At 43.6% G+C, this 15,612-nt stretch overlaps 1 protein-coding gene across 1 annotated transcript in view; it reads right to left on the bottom strand.

Moving 5' to 3' along the window:
* Positions 1-12,530, bottom strand: part of Slc35d1 (solute carrier family 35 member D1) — a 44,858-nt gene extending 32,328 nt beyond the window's left edge. The window contains exons 1-8 of the mRNA XM_021200655.2: positions 12,276-12,530; positions 11,658-11,691; positions 11,469-11,555; positions 10,752-10,819; positions 8,889-8,960; positions 8,087-8,155; positions 5,712-5,814; positions 2,484-2,576 (exon numbers count right to left, since the gene is read on the bottom strand). Of these exons, the coding sequence (XP_021056314.1) occupies positions 2,484-2,576; positions 5,712-5,814; positions 8,087-8,155; positions 8,889-8,960; positions 10,752-10,819; positions 11,469-11,555; positions 11,658-11,691; positions 12,276-12,478 (729 nt within the window). The 5' untranslated portion in view covers positions 12,479-12,530. The remainder of the gene's footprint in view (positions 1-2,483; positions 2,577-5,711; positions 5,815-8,086; positions 8,156-8,888; positions 8,961-10,751; positions 10,820-11,468; positions 11,556-11,657; positions 11,692-12,275) is intronic.
* Positions 12,531-15,612: the final 3,082 nt, after the last annotated feature.

Below are 15,612 nucleotides of genomic sequence, written 5' to 3' on the forward strand. Positions count from 1 at the left end.
TCTTCTGCTGTCCCTTCCCCTCCCATCCCTCTTTCTCATTTCTCTTCTCTTCCTTTCTTCTCTCTCTCTCTCTCTCTCTCTCTCTCTCTCTCTCTCTCTCTCTCTCTCTCTCCCTCCCTCCCTCCCTCCCTCCCTCCCTCCGTCTGTCTTTTTTTGAGACAGGGTTTCTATTAGCCCTGGCTGACCTGGAACTGACTCTAAAAACCAGGCTGGCCTTGAACTCAGAGACTTGCCTGACTGTTTTCTGCATGTCAGGATTAAACTACTACTGAACTTTGAAATATGTACAAGTTCTGCTATAACATCTATACAAACTGTCATCATTTTGAGTGAAGGCACACCTCCTCTGGCTAATAGTTCTAAGTAGCTACAAGATACAGTCACCACCCGATAGAAACTGCCTTTGCTAAGTCCTCGAGTGCATAAGCCTGTTAGCTATACAGCTGTCTCACGCACACACTGGCCTTGAGGGGCAGGTTTTCTTTTTCCACACTTTGTTCTAAATCTCAAGAGAAAAGGCTGCTTCAGCTGGAGTCGGCTGGAAGGAAGCAGACCACTATAGGCCAGGGGCTTCGGAAGGAGTCTTATCTCCCAACAGTGTGACCTTAGGCAGGATTTTCAATGTCCCTGAATCTCCTTCCGCATTGACAAGATAGTGATAATTCAAGCTTCCAACAGCCATTAAGAAAACTAGATTATATTTCATGTAAGTGGCTAGCACATAATAAGGATTCAGGAATGTTAGTTTCTCATCACTCTTTCTTTAAAACCAGAGAAGAGTCACTTAACACTGTTAGTCAAAGCAACAGCAATTTCTCCTTTGGGGCCATGTTTAGGCTTGCTGGTGGCCAGGCTACAGTTCATTAGAACTTCTATTCGTGTTCAGAATGGTCTGAAATAGCTCTTTGAAAGAATGGCCTTGGAAAATAGAGCAAAAGAAAAAGCTTCATAAGTTGCCAAGATTCTGTCTCAGCTTCAAGAATTTATTAGTAGTCAAATTTCAAAACCTTCTGTTCAAGCTCCCATTGATACATGGTCTGCTGCCCTAAGAAAGCATAACCAAGGTATTTATTCTGAAGCCTGGGTTCAAACAGCAGAATCTTGGGACAGATCATTGGCAAAATTTTGCATTTTCATGAGTTTGTAAAATAACAAAATTGTACCAGTTTTTCTAAAACTGTGGGCTTATTCTACAGAAAAATTCTCTAGGATTAATTTTGCTATTCTATTCTGTATTTTCTTTCTTTCTTTCTTTCTTTCTTTCTTTCTTTCTTTCTTTCTTTCTTTCTTTCTTTAGGTTTTTCAAGACAGGGTTTCTCTGTGTAGCCCTGGCTGTCCTGGAACTCACTTTGTAGACCAGGCTGGCCTCGTAGACCAGGCTGGCCTCGAACTCAGAAATCCGCCTGCCTCTGCCTCCCAAGTGCTGGGATTAAAGGCATGCGCTACCACGCCCGGCTTTTTCTATATTTATTTAATTAAATTTTTACATAAAATTGGTTATCTACTATATAAGTTGCTATTCATTTGGTCAAGGCACCTCCTAAGCAAGGATGGTAGCTGTCAAAAACACAGAACTCTATAAAGTCTCAAGAGTTTTACTTCTTCAGAATCTTATATTTTTCAGGGATAGTTTGCTTCCATTCTCACTTTACAGATTAATAAAAATGTAAACATTCCTCCCTCTGAGCTTCAGGGAATATCATGGAAGAGAGGTGGATAAAATCTAAGCGCCAGAGGGTAGGGAGGAATACTGGGAAGCCCTTCTGAACATATGGCCATGTGATAATCAGGTGTGGTTACCTACACAAACCTGCACGAAATCAGACCCTTCAACAGTCCATCATGGATAAGAAAGGAGTTTAAGAGTCCCCACCTCTCCCTGAGTACTCACCAGCAGCTAACAGCTACAGGAAGGAGGTCATTTCCTTTAGAAATGTACAGGGTACTAACCCAAGGTCCAGTAATAACCCAAATGCCATACTCCTGCAACTACACCAAGCAAATCTCAAGGGAACATGAACATTTATAGACATACATGCACGCATAGAGACATGCACACACACACACACACACACACACACACAGACACACACAGAGACAGACAGACAGACAGACACACACACACACACACACAGACATGAAAGTAGCAGGGGCTCTTGTTCAAAGAAGGGGTTAGACAGGAGTGGGAGGCAGATAACAGAGAGTGCATATTATTAAAACATTATACACATACAAATGAATCAATCAAAAAATTTTAAGAGTAAACAATTCTCTCTCTGTACTGGCACAGAGAGCTATTCTGAGCCATTTAATAGTGAAAATGCCTATGCCAAGAAGGCAGATGAACATGACATCAGCAGGCTAAAGATCTAAAGAGTAAATTCTCAGTTTGTGGTCATTTAAAAAGCACTTTCTAACAACCCAAAAGCCTATCTTTTGATCATAAACAGTAAGTAAATTACCCCATACTTTCAAAGTCCTACCTTTTGTGCATCTCCTGTGAAATACGCAATGGCCAGGGTGGGCAGAATCATGAACAGTGCATTGTAATAGAGCAGACCATACTTTCCCAGCTCCTAGATAGTAAACAGTTAAGTATTTCAGTTGGTTCTAGAAGATAGGTATATTTACACACACAGAGATTACTATTCCAATTACATATGTATATAATGTTGGGTGACTTTTAAAGTTAAAAAGTGTTAATTTAAATAATTAACCTTTAATTAGCCTGTAAGTCTGAACTGCAGCCTCAGGTCTTTATGTCACTGGACTCAAGCTGGCCAGGTCATGATTATGAGCAGCCCTGAAGTTACAGTTCTGATTTACTAAAACCATCTCAGTGTGGGCATACTGGTCCTAGGTTAAACCAAATGATAGGTATCTGTAATAGGCTATAACTATAAGTAGCAATGGAAAGGTGTGCCTCTTTGTACAGTACCAAGAAAAGACGAGCAATGAGACTACATGATGCTTGACAACAGTATCCATGACTCAGAACATGAACTAGGCTGGAGCAGGGGGTATACAGGACATACAAACAGACACCATCCACATAACTGACAAGTGACAAAAGCACAAATGTCCACACTCTTGACTTCTCTCTTCCCATTCTAATGACTTTCAATGTCATTCTCTCTTATGACACTACAAGTTGTTCTAATACCAGATCTTACTACATAGCACAGGCTGGACTTGAACTCATGATAGTCTTGGCTCAGCTTCTGGAGTGCTGGGATTAAAGTGTTGCCACCACATGCAGATTCAATTATTCATTCACTCGTTCGGTCATTTATTTATCTATCTATTAATTCATTTATTTATTTATTTAGGCAGACTCTCATATATCTCAGGCTGGTTTCAAACTCACTATATCACTAAGGATGAAGCTGAACTTCTAATCCCTTTGCCTACAACTCTATAAAGCTCTGGGACTCATCTGGCTCATGTGGTACTAGGGACTAAACCATGCATGTTAGGCATGTACTACATCAACTAAGCTACATTAGGCATGATAGCACATGCCTTTAATTCTAGCACTCATGAGTTTAGATTGCTCTATATAGCAAGTTTCAGACCAGCCAAGGCTGCACAGTGAGACCATATCTCAGAATTAATTAATTTAAAAACCTATCTCCAAAGAAATATACCCCAGACCCATAAATAAGCTTTAGCGTTTTAATACAAGTAAGCCATAAGCCATTTCCAAGTGTGGAACTGAAGAGCTCATCAAAGACTAAAATCCACAGAAACCTATATTTTCTTCTAGGTTTTGGGATCTATTCTAAACAATGATATCCAAAACAGTAGTCATTAGCCATATGTAGCTAATTCAATTATAATTACACAAAACCACTAATTTAGTTTCTCAGATATACCAATCACTTTTCCCAGTCCCAGAAGCTGTGTCTGTAATGAGAGCAGAAACAACGCCCATCATCACAGACGCCTCTGTTGGGCAGTCTGGTTCCAGAGACCTGAGGCTGCTGGCTCGCTGTGGAGCAGGCCTTAGTATCCACTTTGTGAAACAGCAAATGAGCTAAAGGTAACATCAGAGTACATCCAAACTGCTATCTTTCCTCTTTTTAAAAAGGATAAGAAACTGCTACTAGTAACATCAGTTAAACTGATGTCATCACAGAGACACCAAGTGGGTAAGTGGAGGAGGAGAGCAGGCACTTTACAGAAAGTGTTAGCAACACATTTGTAGTGTCGTTAGTGGAGGGAAAACCAAAAGACCCCAAAACCAAAAACCTGCCAAGAATAAGGAAACCCGCCACACAGTCTATAGTCTTTTCTGGGGGAGAGGCAAAATCCTGGCCAACCGGAAACTACCTCAAAACAACAACTCCCCTCAAAACAACAACCCCCAGGAATCCACGAGGCTCGCCACCACTCCTGAGTTGGGTATTTGTTTTTTACCTGTCATCTGAGCTCCAAAATGTACTTGAACTAATTTCAGAAATACTCTACTTAAAACAGAGCAGATAAGGAACCAAAGGGGTAAGGCCATCTGACTAAGACAAAATACGAGCAGAAACACACGTCAGTTACAAGATTCAGTTACGAGATAATCACGTATCAGCTGCTCAGGGAAAACGATGGCGACATCTGAGATGAATATCGATGTGAGCCCTCAGAAGGCCATTAGGAAATTAAGGACAACTCCTTCACTAAGAGCTCTATGACAAAGAAAGCCAAAATCCAGATAGCTGTTTTCTTCCTTTCTTTCTTTTTGTTTGTTTGTTTGGTTGGTTGGTTGGTTTGGTTTGGTTTTTTGGTTTTTCGAGACAGGTTTTTCTGTGTAGCCTTGGCTGTCCTGGAACTCACTTTATAGACCAGGCTGGACTCGAAGTCAGAAATCCTCCTGCCTCTGCCTCCTGAGTGCTAGGACTGAAGGCGTGCGCCACCATGCCCAGCAATAGCTGTTTTCTTACAGTAACTTAACTGTACAATGCAGCCAACAACACAGGCCTCAAACACTTGACTTCTGAGGGTCTGGACTGATGCAAGTCACAACTGGATGTGTCTATATGTAAAGTAGATTGTGAGCAAGCAGAGAGTACTGTGGAAAGCACTTGTGTGCACACTGCCAATGGGAGGCAGAAGCTGAGGTCTGGGCCCAGGAATACAGTGCTCTCTGAGCAGGCCTGGCACTCCCTAGCCCTCAGTCATCCCTGTCCCATGCCTCTTCCAGCACTCACTCGCCAACTACCCAAATTTCCTGTACTACTTTCTCACCTCAGGCCCCTCACTAAGTCGTCAGAATACAACCATAATCATGAAGACACTGTTCTTTGTGAATATTTCTCACTTCTCCTACCTCATTCTAAGTCAACATTCACACACTTCCTTCTAGAAAAGCCAGCATTTCAACCTAATTTAACTTAAAAGAGATTTCATCATCATTTTGTTTCCTTGGGTGTGTTTGTCTGTCTGTTTGTTTGTTTGAGATAGTGTTTTACTCTATAGTCCAGGCTGGCCTCATTATGTACCCCAGGCAGGCTTAGGACACGGTGATGGTGATATCCTTCTGCCTCAGTTACCTGAGTGCTGACATACAGGCATGGGCCACTGTGCCTTGTGATCATAAGTTTATTAGGATGAACACATATTCACACCATGTCCTTCCAACTCTCCTAAGTATGTCCCTTTGTGCCACACTTCCCCCCATCCCTGAGCATCCAATGAGAAAGCTGTAGAGTGCTACTTACTTTTGAGTCTAACTTCTGCTTCACGTATGCACCATTTGCTGCTGTCAGGACATCATTGATCAAAATAAAAACATATCCTTCCAGATCAAAGGCCAAGTCAGAGCTGCCGAATACAAGCAACACTTTAAGATCACCTTTAAAAATATGCAGTTAATTCCAAACGGATCTGGGCCAAAGTACTTGCAAGAACACATTCTCATCTAGGTAGCCTCATGCATTTAGCAGCTACCAGCATTTCCTAAGACCCGGCCACATTTGTCAATTTTATGAGAAACATCCACGCTTACAGTTGTCACCACAAAGAGCCAATCATGCAGCCAGACATCATGGCAACACGTGTCACAGCAGCACTTAGGAGGCTGAGGCAGGACAGCAGGCCAAAGCCACTGTGGGCTACAGACAGAGCCCCAGGACAGCCTGGGCTACAGCCAGTGGGGACTATAGACAGAGTTCCAGGGCAACCTGGACTACATAGCTGAGACCCTACCTCAAACAAACCTCATATACACACACACACAATAATTATTATTTTGGTTCATTGTATACTGCCTTAAAGTCAAAATCAAATAATTAGCAACCAAATTGACCATTATCATGTGTGACAGCAGAAGGCATTGGTCTCCAGCATAAGGAAGCCAAAGGATGAAGCTGGGAACAAGGCTTTTTTTGGTTTCCTCAAAGATTCATATAGAATACTGGAGTAACTTGTCACTGGGTAGAATTTCTGAAGCATGATGACAGTACTGATATCAAACCACAGAGTGCATACGCAAGCACTTAGAGGATAAGTAGTTCCATAGTGACAAGGCATAACTAGAGAAAGCAAAACAACACGGTTCCTACAACTTACTAGCCTGACTATCACAAGCACTCAGTAAATGTGAACCGCCGCAAGTGACAATCTGACAGACTATACCTGCCGTGCACTGACACCCCCACGTTCTCTGGCTTTGGAAAGACACTGTGTAACGCGTGGATGCACTAGTAAAGGAAGCCTTTAGGCCACTGCAACTTCAGGCCAAAGGGAGATGCAGGGAGGCTCTGCTGTTTAGTACAATTTTGGCTCTCACTGGCATGGAGGAAGTTTTTTAAAATACACCGGGTTTAATATGGCACCTCTCAGAAGAAAGGTAGGTGGCTAATATGGAAGACTTCTCAAAGGAGGCAAGGCAGCATAGAGGGGAAGGCAGTCAGCAATGCAGGAACCAATGTTGCTGTCGTCTTCTCTCTTTTTTTTCTAAGAATGAGATTTCAGGGTCAGCAAGATGACACTGATGGCAGGTACTTGTCACTAAGCCTGATGATCTTCCTATTCCCAGGACCCACATGGGGAAAAGAGAGAACGGACTGCCACAAGCTGTCCTCTGGCCTCCATACACGTATGCTGTGGCACACATGCACACACACACACAATAACTACGTGTAATAAAAATATTTTTAGAAAGAGAATGGAGTTTCACTTGGAGATTTAATGTAAAATCGAGTTTGATTTCTACACCCTCACTACATACACTCATACCACAGGCATATGATGAAAAGTATAACTAATTGGTGAACCAAAGAAGTGCAATGGACTCGCAAAGGAAAACAAGTGTGTAGCATTAATAAATGTCTACCCGCCCAAGCTGGGACCACGTCTAGAAGCTTCTAGATGTTCCTTCAACTTTTAGTCTTTGGGTACATACTTTCCCCAGGCTTGCCTGCCGTCCCTTCTTCCTGCCTACAGATGTACTCAATACTCATCCAGTTGGGGTAGCTCGTATTTTTTTCATTTTAAAAGTGTATCAAGGCTTTGTGTCTGCTTCCAAGTAGGAAACGCTTCAGCAACCGAATAGAGTAACTACGTTATGACATTTGTGATACGTCCTAAGAAAGGACGAGCGAGGTGATGCTTCTACTCCTTTTTCCTCAAGGGAAAAAGGTTCACTGCCATCCCCTCGTCTCACAAGAGGGCAGATGATACTGTCTGTAATATCATACAAGGTGAAAGAATTAAGATGTTATAAAATCACAGACCTGGTTTCACACAGACTCAGGTTCTAGCCTTGTTGCTTACTAATTGTAACCTTTAGGAGTTATAGAAGATTGAGTTTCTTCAACTATAAAATGGAAAAATTATATCTGAACTGAAAAAGAACACATAACTGTGCCGATGCTGACTATACCGTGTGGTGTGTGGTCAGAAGACAATATCGGATCCTAAATTACATACAAAAAACTTTAGGAATCCTCTAATCTACATTCCACTAGCTTTGATCTAATAAGCCTAAAAGATTTAATGTTTGATACCTTTTGAGTAGTTTTCAAAGATGCTCAAGATGTATTATTAATAACTATCGATAATTAAAACATGAGCTCTATATGCCACATCTTACCTGGCAGCTACGAAGGCTCCAATGATCATTGCAAATACAGTCATCTTAATACCCCAGGAAAAAGTCTTCCTACAAAATAATTTTAAATATACACACGTGACTTCATCCATGTAGATTCATTTTATATCAATGATTTAAAAAGGGAAATGCTTTCTTTAAAAAAGACAAATGCAATTTCAAATATTCCCAAGGAACTAGATATTTAAAAGATGAAATAAAAACTCCTTTTGTTATAGAAATAACTATATCCATTTCTCTCTTAGTCTTACCATTTGTTTATTATTACTGAATTGGAAATTCTATGTCAATGTTAATAAGTATAAAAATGTCACACGTTTGCAGTAAAACCAGCCAAGCCACGAACACCATTTAAAACTCACACCTAGGATCCTGACCTGGCTCTGCTTAATAGCAGCAATAGACACAAGAGTTCTAGACAGCACATTCCATGTTCAGCAAATTAACTGTGGTCTGTAACCTTCCTCATTACATTATTATGACAGCAAGGCAATCAGCCTGCTTAAACTTTCCAAAACTTAAAGTAGAAGTGAGACAGATAATTTAGTATCTCACATATACTGGATATCTTTTCAATGTGTATGTAAAGAATAAATACATGGGGCTGGAGAAATGGCTCAGGAGTTCGATACCTAGCACCCATAGGATGTTTCTCACCACTGTGTGTAAAACCTCAGCTATGGGAAAATCCAACACTTTCTTCTGGCCTCAGACAATCACACATGCGCATAACTAATGTTATCAATCTTACAAACAGGGACAATAAAATACAAGTAAAACTCACTTGAGTAGAGCGCCTTCAGCAAACATTGTAAACAGAATGGAGAACCTTCTCAGAACTGTAAACATGGGCAGGCTGCAAAAGAAACACAAGGCAGGAGACTGAAGCTTGAAAGGATGTAGCTGGAAATCAAGACTCTGCGAGTCGGTAGTTTCAAACAATGCTCATCTCTTTCTGACTGCATGCAAGTTCCATACTGATTAACCTTATTACCCTGGAGACATTTTTTTTTTATTTAAAAGCCTCTAAAATATTAACCCTAAAACGGTAAGACTGTGTCTATCATCACAAGCTAATAACATATGCTTTTAAGTTTCACTCTGATAATTATGCAAATACCTGGACCACAGCCACTTTAGTCTTTAATAGGGAAGGCTTCTTCCTTTCTTCCTCACGGAGCTGACTCCCATCCTTAACCTCTACACCATTGAGAAAATGCCGGTGAAAATCCCCTCCATGAAACAGTTGTATGGATGTCCCTCTAAATCCTAGAGCAGCTTGCTTCCACTAATCAAACACCCAGCCTCTTACAGTGTAAGAGTTACTTCGTTCTAGAATGCTTTCTACTTCTCTGGCAATCAAAGACAGAGTGTGAATGCATGGATGGATGGGATTTTTAAAAAGTAAATTTTGTATAAGCAGCACTCTACAGTAGGCCTGCATTTCCTCCCTAGTACATAATGTGATGGAAAAGAATTCCCTCCCTGTGTCCCTGTGACAAATCCGACTTCCTAAGAACTCCCCTGAGAGGCAGTCTGGTCATTCTATCAGAGTTCTTGGTTTAAAAAATAAAAATAAAAAGGAAACAACAAAAACCTCTTTGCCTGTGTTTTTTTAAATTAATTAATTAATTAAATTAGAGATAAAATTTTCTAATTGTCCATACATATGTGTGGGTATGTGCATGCCAGAGAAGGGGGTCTGAAGAGACCAGAAGAGAGTGTTGGATCTCCAATGAACTGCCTGGTTTGAATGCTGGGAACTGAACCTGGTTCCTCTGGAAGAACAGCCAGTGTTCTTAAGCCATCTCTTCACACACACCCCTCCTCATTTATAATCATGTCATATGTCAGGGCTTCACTCAGTTCATGTAGGTTTCACCTAAACTACCCCACCCCCACCCCCATGTATTTACCGCACATACACTACTACAAAGTCAGAAGCCAAGAACTAGGAGATGAGAGGGCGATGTGTAATACTGCCATAGTGCAGAGCTATTGCTTCTTTCTAAAGTGAATGGCTTTCCAGTTACAAGGTTACAGTTGATGAAGTAATCATGTTCCTGTCAAGGTTCCATCTGACTTTAACCACTCCATGTTAAAAGGGAACCTGTGGAAAATCTAATGTCCATCATCCGACTTGCTGTTTGGAGTACACTTAAAATATATAGTGTTTATGAACTATATTAATCCCAAACCAGACACAAGGGTAGCATTCTGGAGACACAGGCAAGTAGTGTACCACAAATCCAAGGCCAGTCTGGGTTACATGGTGTGCTCCAGGTCATCCATCTGGGGGAGAAAAAAAGCCTATAAACCTGGCACAAACCTTTCTCCGTGGCAGGTCTGCAAAAATACTGAAAGTCTACTGCACCACTGATAATATTTGAACACTTCTAACATAAAGCGAGAAGTGAGACAGGAAACAAAATTCACTCCTTAACTTTAAATAAACAACTAGTAACCAAAACTTTGGGTTCCGTCTTCATTATTTGATAGTGGAAACGTCCTGGTGTTTTTGTGCCCTCCCCCCTTCCCCCATCTACCCTGCTATACTCAATCATAATACATTAACATGACATCATTTGTATTTTAACTTTAAAATCGTATTATTTTAAACAGGCTAGAAAGATAAAGTTATCCGTACTTCAGTTTCTTTGTGCTGAACAGTCCCGTGATTTGGTTCCCAAAATATAGTAGAGGTAGTGGAAACGTCTGGAAAAGTCAAACGGGTAACAGATCTCAATAATAAAGACATTGATGGCAAAGAGAAACAGCTCTGTTTATATAGTCAAATTCTTTCCACTTGAAACATAAGATTAGCTCCCATAAACGGTACTGACCCCCATTAAACTCCCAAACATCATTAACTATCCTTGGAAGAAGAGGGGATGGCAGGAAGAAAGGAGACAGAAATATGAACATAATCAACCATGTGAGACAGAAACACCAGTTGCTTGAAACTATAGTACTGTATGAGTCTGAGACACAGAGACATTTCGGCGTCACATGGGAGTCTCACAGAATCACAGAGAAGAACAGGAAAGAAAACACCCCAAGACCACCACCTCCAAAAATAAAAAGGGAATAATGGAAGCAGAAGATCATGGCTAGAGTAGCCCTGTTCCCAGAAACTCCTTAATGAAATCAGAAGGATTTTCTATCTTCATCTTCCAGAGATGTTGTCTTGAGTTCCCTGTGGCCTTGTTTTCTCTAGCTTTGCTATGTGCACTCGTAGACTAGCGCTGGAGCCAGACTTCATTTTTAAATATTCAAGACGCTGATTTTTTTTTTTTTTTCCGCCCTTAAGCCACAGAATGGCTCCTTTTTATAAAATAAAGTAGCCCTTCTTTCTCACATTTACCTTTCGAGGTACGTTTCTGTCGAAGTCAGGAAACTTGACTACTCTGAGTGTCTTTCCCACCCAGAGAACCGCTACCGTGGCCACCATCTGCAAACAGAGAACACACACAGATGCACTGTTCTGCCATAGAAAGGCACACACAGAACTTCTGACAACACAGACCACGGGATGCCCGAGATTCCAACTAACCTGGCCAAGTCCAACACATAGCGAAGATGGAAATCTACAAAAGGGGTAAAGAAAGGGGGTTAAAAATGGCCAGAAAGTCCTCAGAGCACAGGGAATTCAACTCCCACACTGTCAGCCTTAAAATGCATTCTGATTCAATCCACAGCGATGCCTGCCCCTCCAATAAAAAAAAAAAATAATAATAATAATAATAAAAAAATCTTAGATTTTTGTAGCCTAGGGCGACCACTTGTCTGGTCTTGTCCTGTTTTTACAATTCCCTTCAGCTTCCTGCAACGGATTTTTCCAGAAAGTTAAGCCGCGGAGATCTATCTCGTCAACGGTTTTAAATCTTTTAAATGACTCTTGAGGGGAAAACACAGACACACACATACAAACTTCTGCCCCGGAGTCTCAGTGACAGCGGCGACGACGGCGCGTGGGCGTGCGGCCGCGCCGGTCCCGGGGCTGTCAGCCGCGCGGGTCGCTAGTCCCTGGGCATCGGCCTCGTTGTGCCTTCCCCCTTCACCCCCAGCCCTGGCCAGTGCGGCGGGGAGCGCGGCGGAGGGCATCCCCGGGTGGGCTCGAATCCCCGTCCCTGCCCGCCGCGCCGCAGTCGCCGCCCGCCAGCCCGGCCACCTGTAGTTGGTGAGCACGCTCTTGTTGACCACCACGATGAGGAAGGAGCTCACGCCGTAGAAACCGGCGGCCAGCAGCTTCAGGAACACCGTTAGCGTTTCGGCCGGCGCCATCCCCAGCTCCTCCTCATCTCTGTGTGTGGAGGATTTCGCGGGGGCTTCTCCTTTAACCGGAGCATGCTGACGTCTGTGGACTTCCGCCATGGCGGCGGTGGCGCCGGCGGCGGTGGCGGTGGCTGCGGCGCGGGCCTGCGAGCGAGCGAGCGGGGCGGCGGGGATCTGGGCCTGGCGGTGCGGAGCGCGGCGCCGAGCGGGCTTGGCGGTGCGGGGCGCGGAGGAGCGCGGGCCTGGCGGTGCGGGGTCCGGGCTGCGGGAGCGGACCTGGCGGTGTGGGGCGCGGGCCCTGAGCGCCGGGGCTCCGCGTTTGCGGGCCTAGCGTGGCGGCGGCGGAGGCTCGGGAGGGACCCGGCGGCTCGCGGCAGGGCTTCGCGGGGTGTGCTGGCCACAGCTCCCCGCACTGCCGCCGCCCGTCCCCGCCCAGGGGTTGGGACACTGGGGTTCACACCCTCGGGGACTTTGCCCTGGCATGGTGCCTCGCGGGGTCAGGGAAGGGCCGGGGCTGGCTCGGCGGGGCCGGGGCTGGAGAGGGACTGGGGACCCGGCGTGGGCTCCGGGAGCAGCCGGGACACTGCTGGGGGACCACTGAGCCGGGCTGGAGAGCACAGTGTTGCGCCTGCGCACGAAGGCGCGCTGGGTCCCCCTGCGGGGAGCATGGGAGTTTTGCGGGAGCTGGGCTGCGGGCCTCGAAGTACCTCCCTCCTCTCCCACGTGTGGCTGGCAGAGAAGTGATGCCCTGTTGCATCCTCAGTTATCCTGAATGCTCATTTTTTGGTCTCATTTGCCGAGGGGTCAAACTTCACACAAAGTATCAAATATGATTCAACAGTAAACAAAGATTTCATTCTGCAAAGTGAGACCTCGCACACTTCTGAAATTCTTTTTGTTGTTATTTGCTTGTTTGTTTTAGCTGGTATATCCGGAAAAGGCAAGGGTGGGTGGGTGGAAAAGGAAATGTTGCAATAAGCCGCTCGTGGACTAGTAAAAAGTGCAAGGTGTTTGGAGCCTAAAAGATCTGTTCCTGTTCTAGGACTCTTTGAACATTCCCTGTGCTCTTAGGCGGACCCGATGGTCACTGTACCTTCATCTCACGACCTCTGTTGTGTAAAGCCAGTTCGGTTTTCTTCACACAGGGCAGTCACACAAGCAAAGAATACCAGTCTAAGCAAGGACATTACATCCCTACTTTTAAAAAGAAAGTTTTTAATTATTTCCCTAAACTTTCCATCTTCTTAAGTTTCTCTGTGTGTGTGTGTGTGTGTGTGTGTGTGTGTATTTTTTAGACTGTGGTAAAAAATATCAGTTTATTGTTTTAATCCTTGAATGCGAAATTCTCACCAGGCACCCTCCCCAAAACTTTCACCCTGTCAGATAGAAACTCTTGTGGGAATGAAGCAATCATTTCCTGTTCTCTGCTGTCCTCCTCAAAACCAAGTAACCTGTGTTCTGCTCTCAATCTCTGTGAATCTGACTATTCTGTAATATCACACAGATGAGCAATCGCACAGTATTTACCCACTCGTGACTGGCTTAGGCCAGTTACACAATGTGTTCAAGGTGCATCCACCCTGTAACGTGTATCAGAACTGGAATTCCTGGCAGCCAGCCTGGCTTTCTTAACTGTTGGCAACCTCTTTTGGCCACACCTCCAGATGCCCGGCTTCTCCCCTTTCCTGAGTTGTAGCTAAATCAACAACAAGGCTCACGGCTCTCTTTCCTCCCTTCCATTTTACAGTGCCCCTCCCTTGTGTCTTGAATTATTCTTTCCCTTCTATATTGGGCAAAACGGTGCCTGTTCTCTGGGTAGCCTGTCTCCAGAGGTCACCTTCATGCCTTACAAAAAGTAACCTCTCCCCCTGTGTCCTTCCCATCCCATGCATTGCTTTTAGAGAATGTCTTAACTCTGTCCATGCTACCATTACATATTGCCTGTGACTGGGCCATTTATAGAGAACAAACATTCTGGATGATTTTGGAGAATACATGCAAAATCAAAAAGCACTTCCCTGGGCTGGAGAGATGGCTCAGTGGGTAAGAGTACTGACTGCTCTTTCAAAGGTCCTGAGTTCAAATCCCAGCAACCACATGGTGGCTCACAACCATCCGTAATAAGGTCTGACGCCCTCTTCTGGTGTGTCTGAAGACAGCTACAGTGTACTTAGATATAATAATAAATAAATCTTAAAAATAAAAATAAAAATAAAAGCACTTCCACGTCGGGTGTGCCTGTTAAGGGCTAAGCTCTCTGATTCTAAGACTGTGCTTTGATCACTGGTCCTGGAAAGGTGAAAACCACCATCCGTGGACAGCATGGGCCTCATGGACAGCCGAAGAGACAGAAGGACAAAGGAGGGCAAGTGCTAACTGAAGGCTGGTGTCCGTGGCATGAGCTCTGTGCTAAAGGCCTGACTTCCTGATTCAGTCACATTGACAGTTGTTCCCATGTAATCGAAGTTACCCAAAATGGAAATAATTGTAAAATTATGGGACTAGGAAACAATGTTTTTCTCTGCCTAAAACCATGTTTACAAAAAATTAACAGATACTTAGTAAGGTCCATCACAGGCCAAGGTCTACCCTGGGTGCTCTCACTCCTGATAATGACTGGGCTACAGTGGGCCTCTGTAAAAGGCCGTGGAATGCGGTGATCAAAGATTCTTACTTGGTGCTTACAGAGGTACAATGTGGCCATACTCGGGTAGGCTGTCTCTCCTAAAGCATGTGTAATTAGAACTAGAATGGTTTTTGTTATTTTAAGTACTCAGACCTATTTCTTAACCTTGGTAATATTAACTACAAAACTATGTATGGGAGATGTTTACATTATTTGACACAATAATCTCATTGCTGAAATATGTGAAGGAGTTATAGGGTTGCAAAGGCTACAGTGAATACTTTCAATGAGCATAGGATTGTAAAGGCTACACTGAAAATGAATCTGAGATATGAATCTGCTCTGTTTTGAAAGCTCAATTTGTGGGTTGCTAAATTTTACACCTTTCTGGGTAGAATTACTACCAGAAAAATCTTTGTAATTATTGTTCTTTAAGATTTATTGTTGTTCATGTGTGCTTGTGTATGTGAACGCTTTGTATGTGGGCACCCACAGAGCTGGGGTTAAGTAGTTTTGAGCCTCCTCATGTGCGTCCTGGAAACCAAACTCCAGTCCTCTCTGCAAAAGCAACAAGTGTTTTTTTTTGTTTTTTTGTTTTTTTTTTTTT

Source organism: Mus pahari, chromosome 6, assembly GCF_900095145.1.
Source record: "Mus pahari chromosome 6, PAHARI_EIJ_v1.1, whole genome shotgun sequence".
NCBI classification, from domain to species: Eukaryota; Metazoa; Chordata; class Mammalia; order Rodentia; family Muridae; genus Mus; species Mus pahari.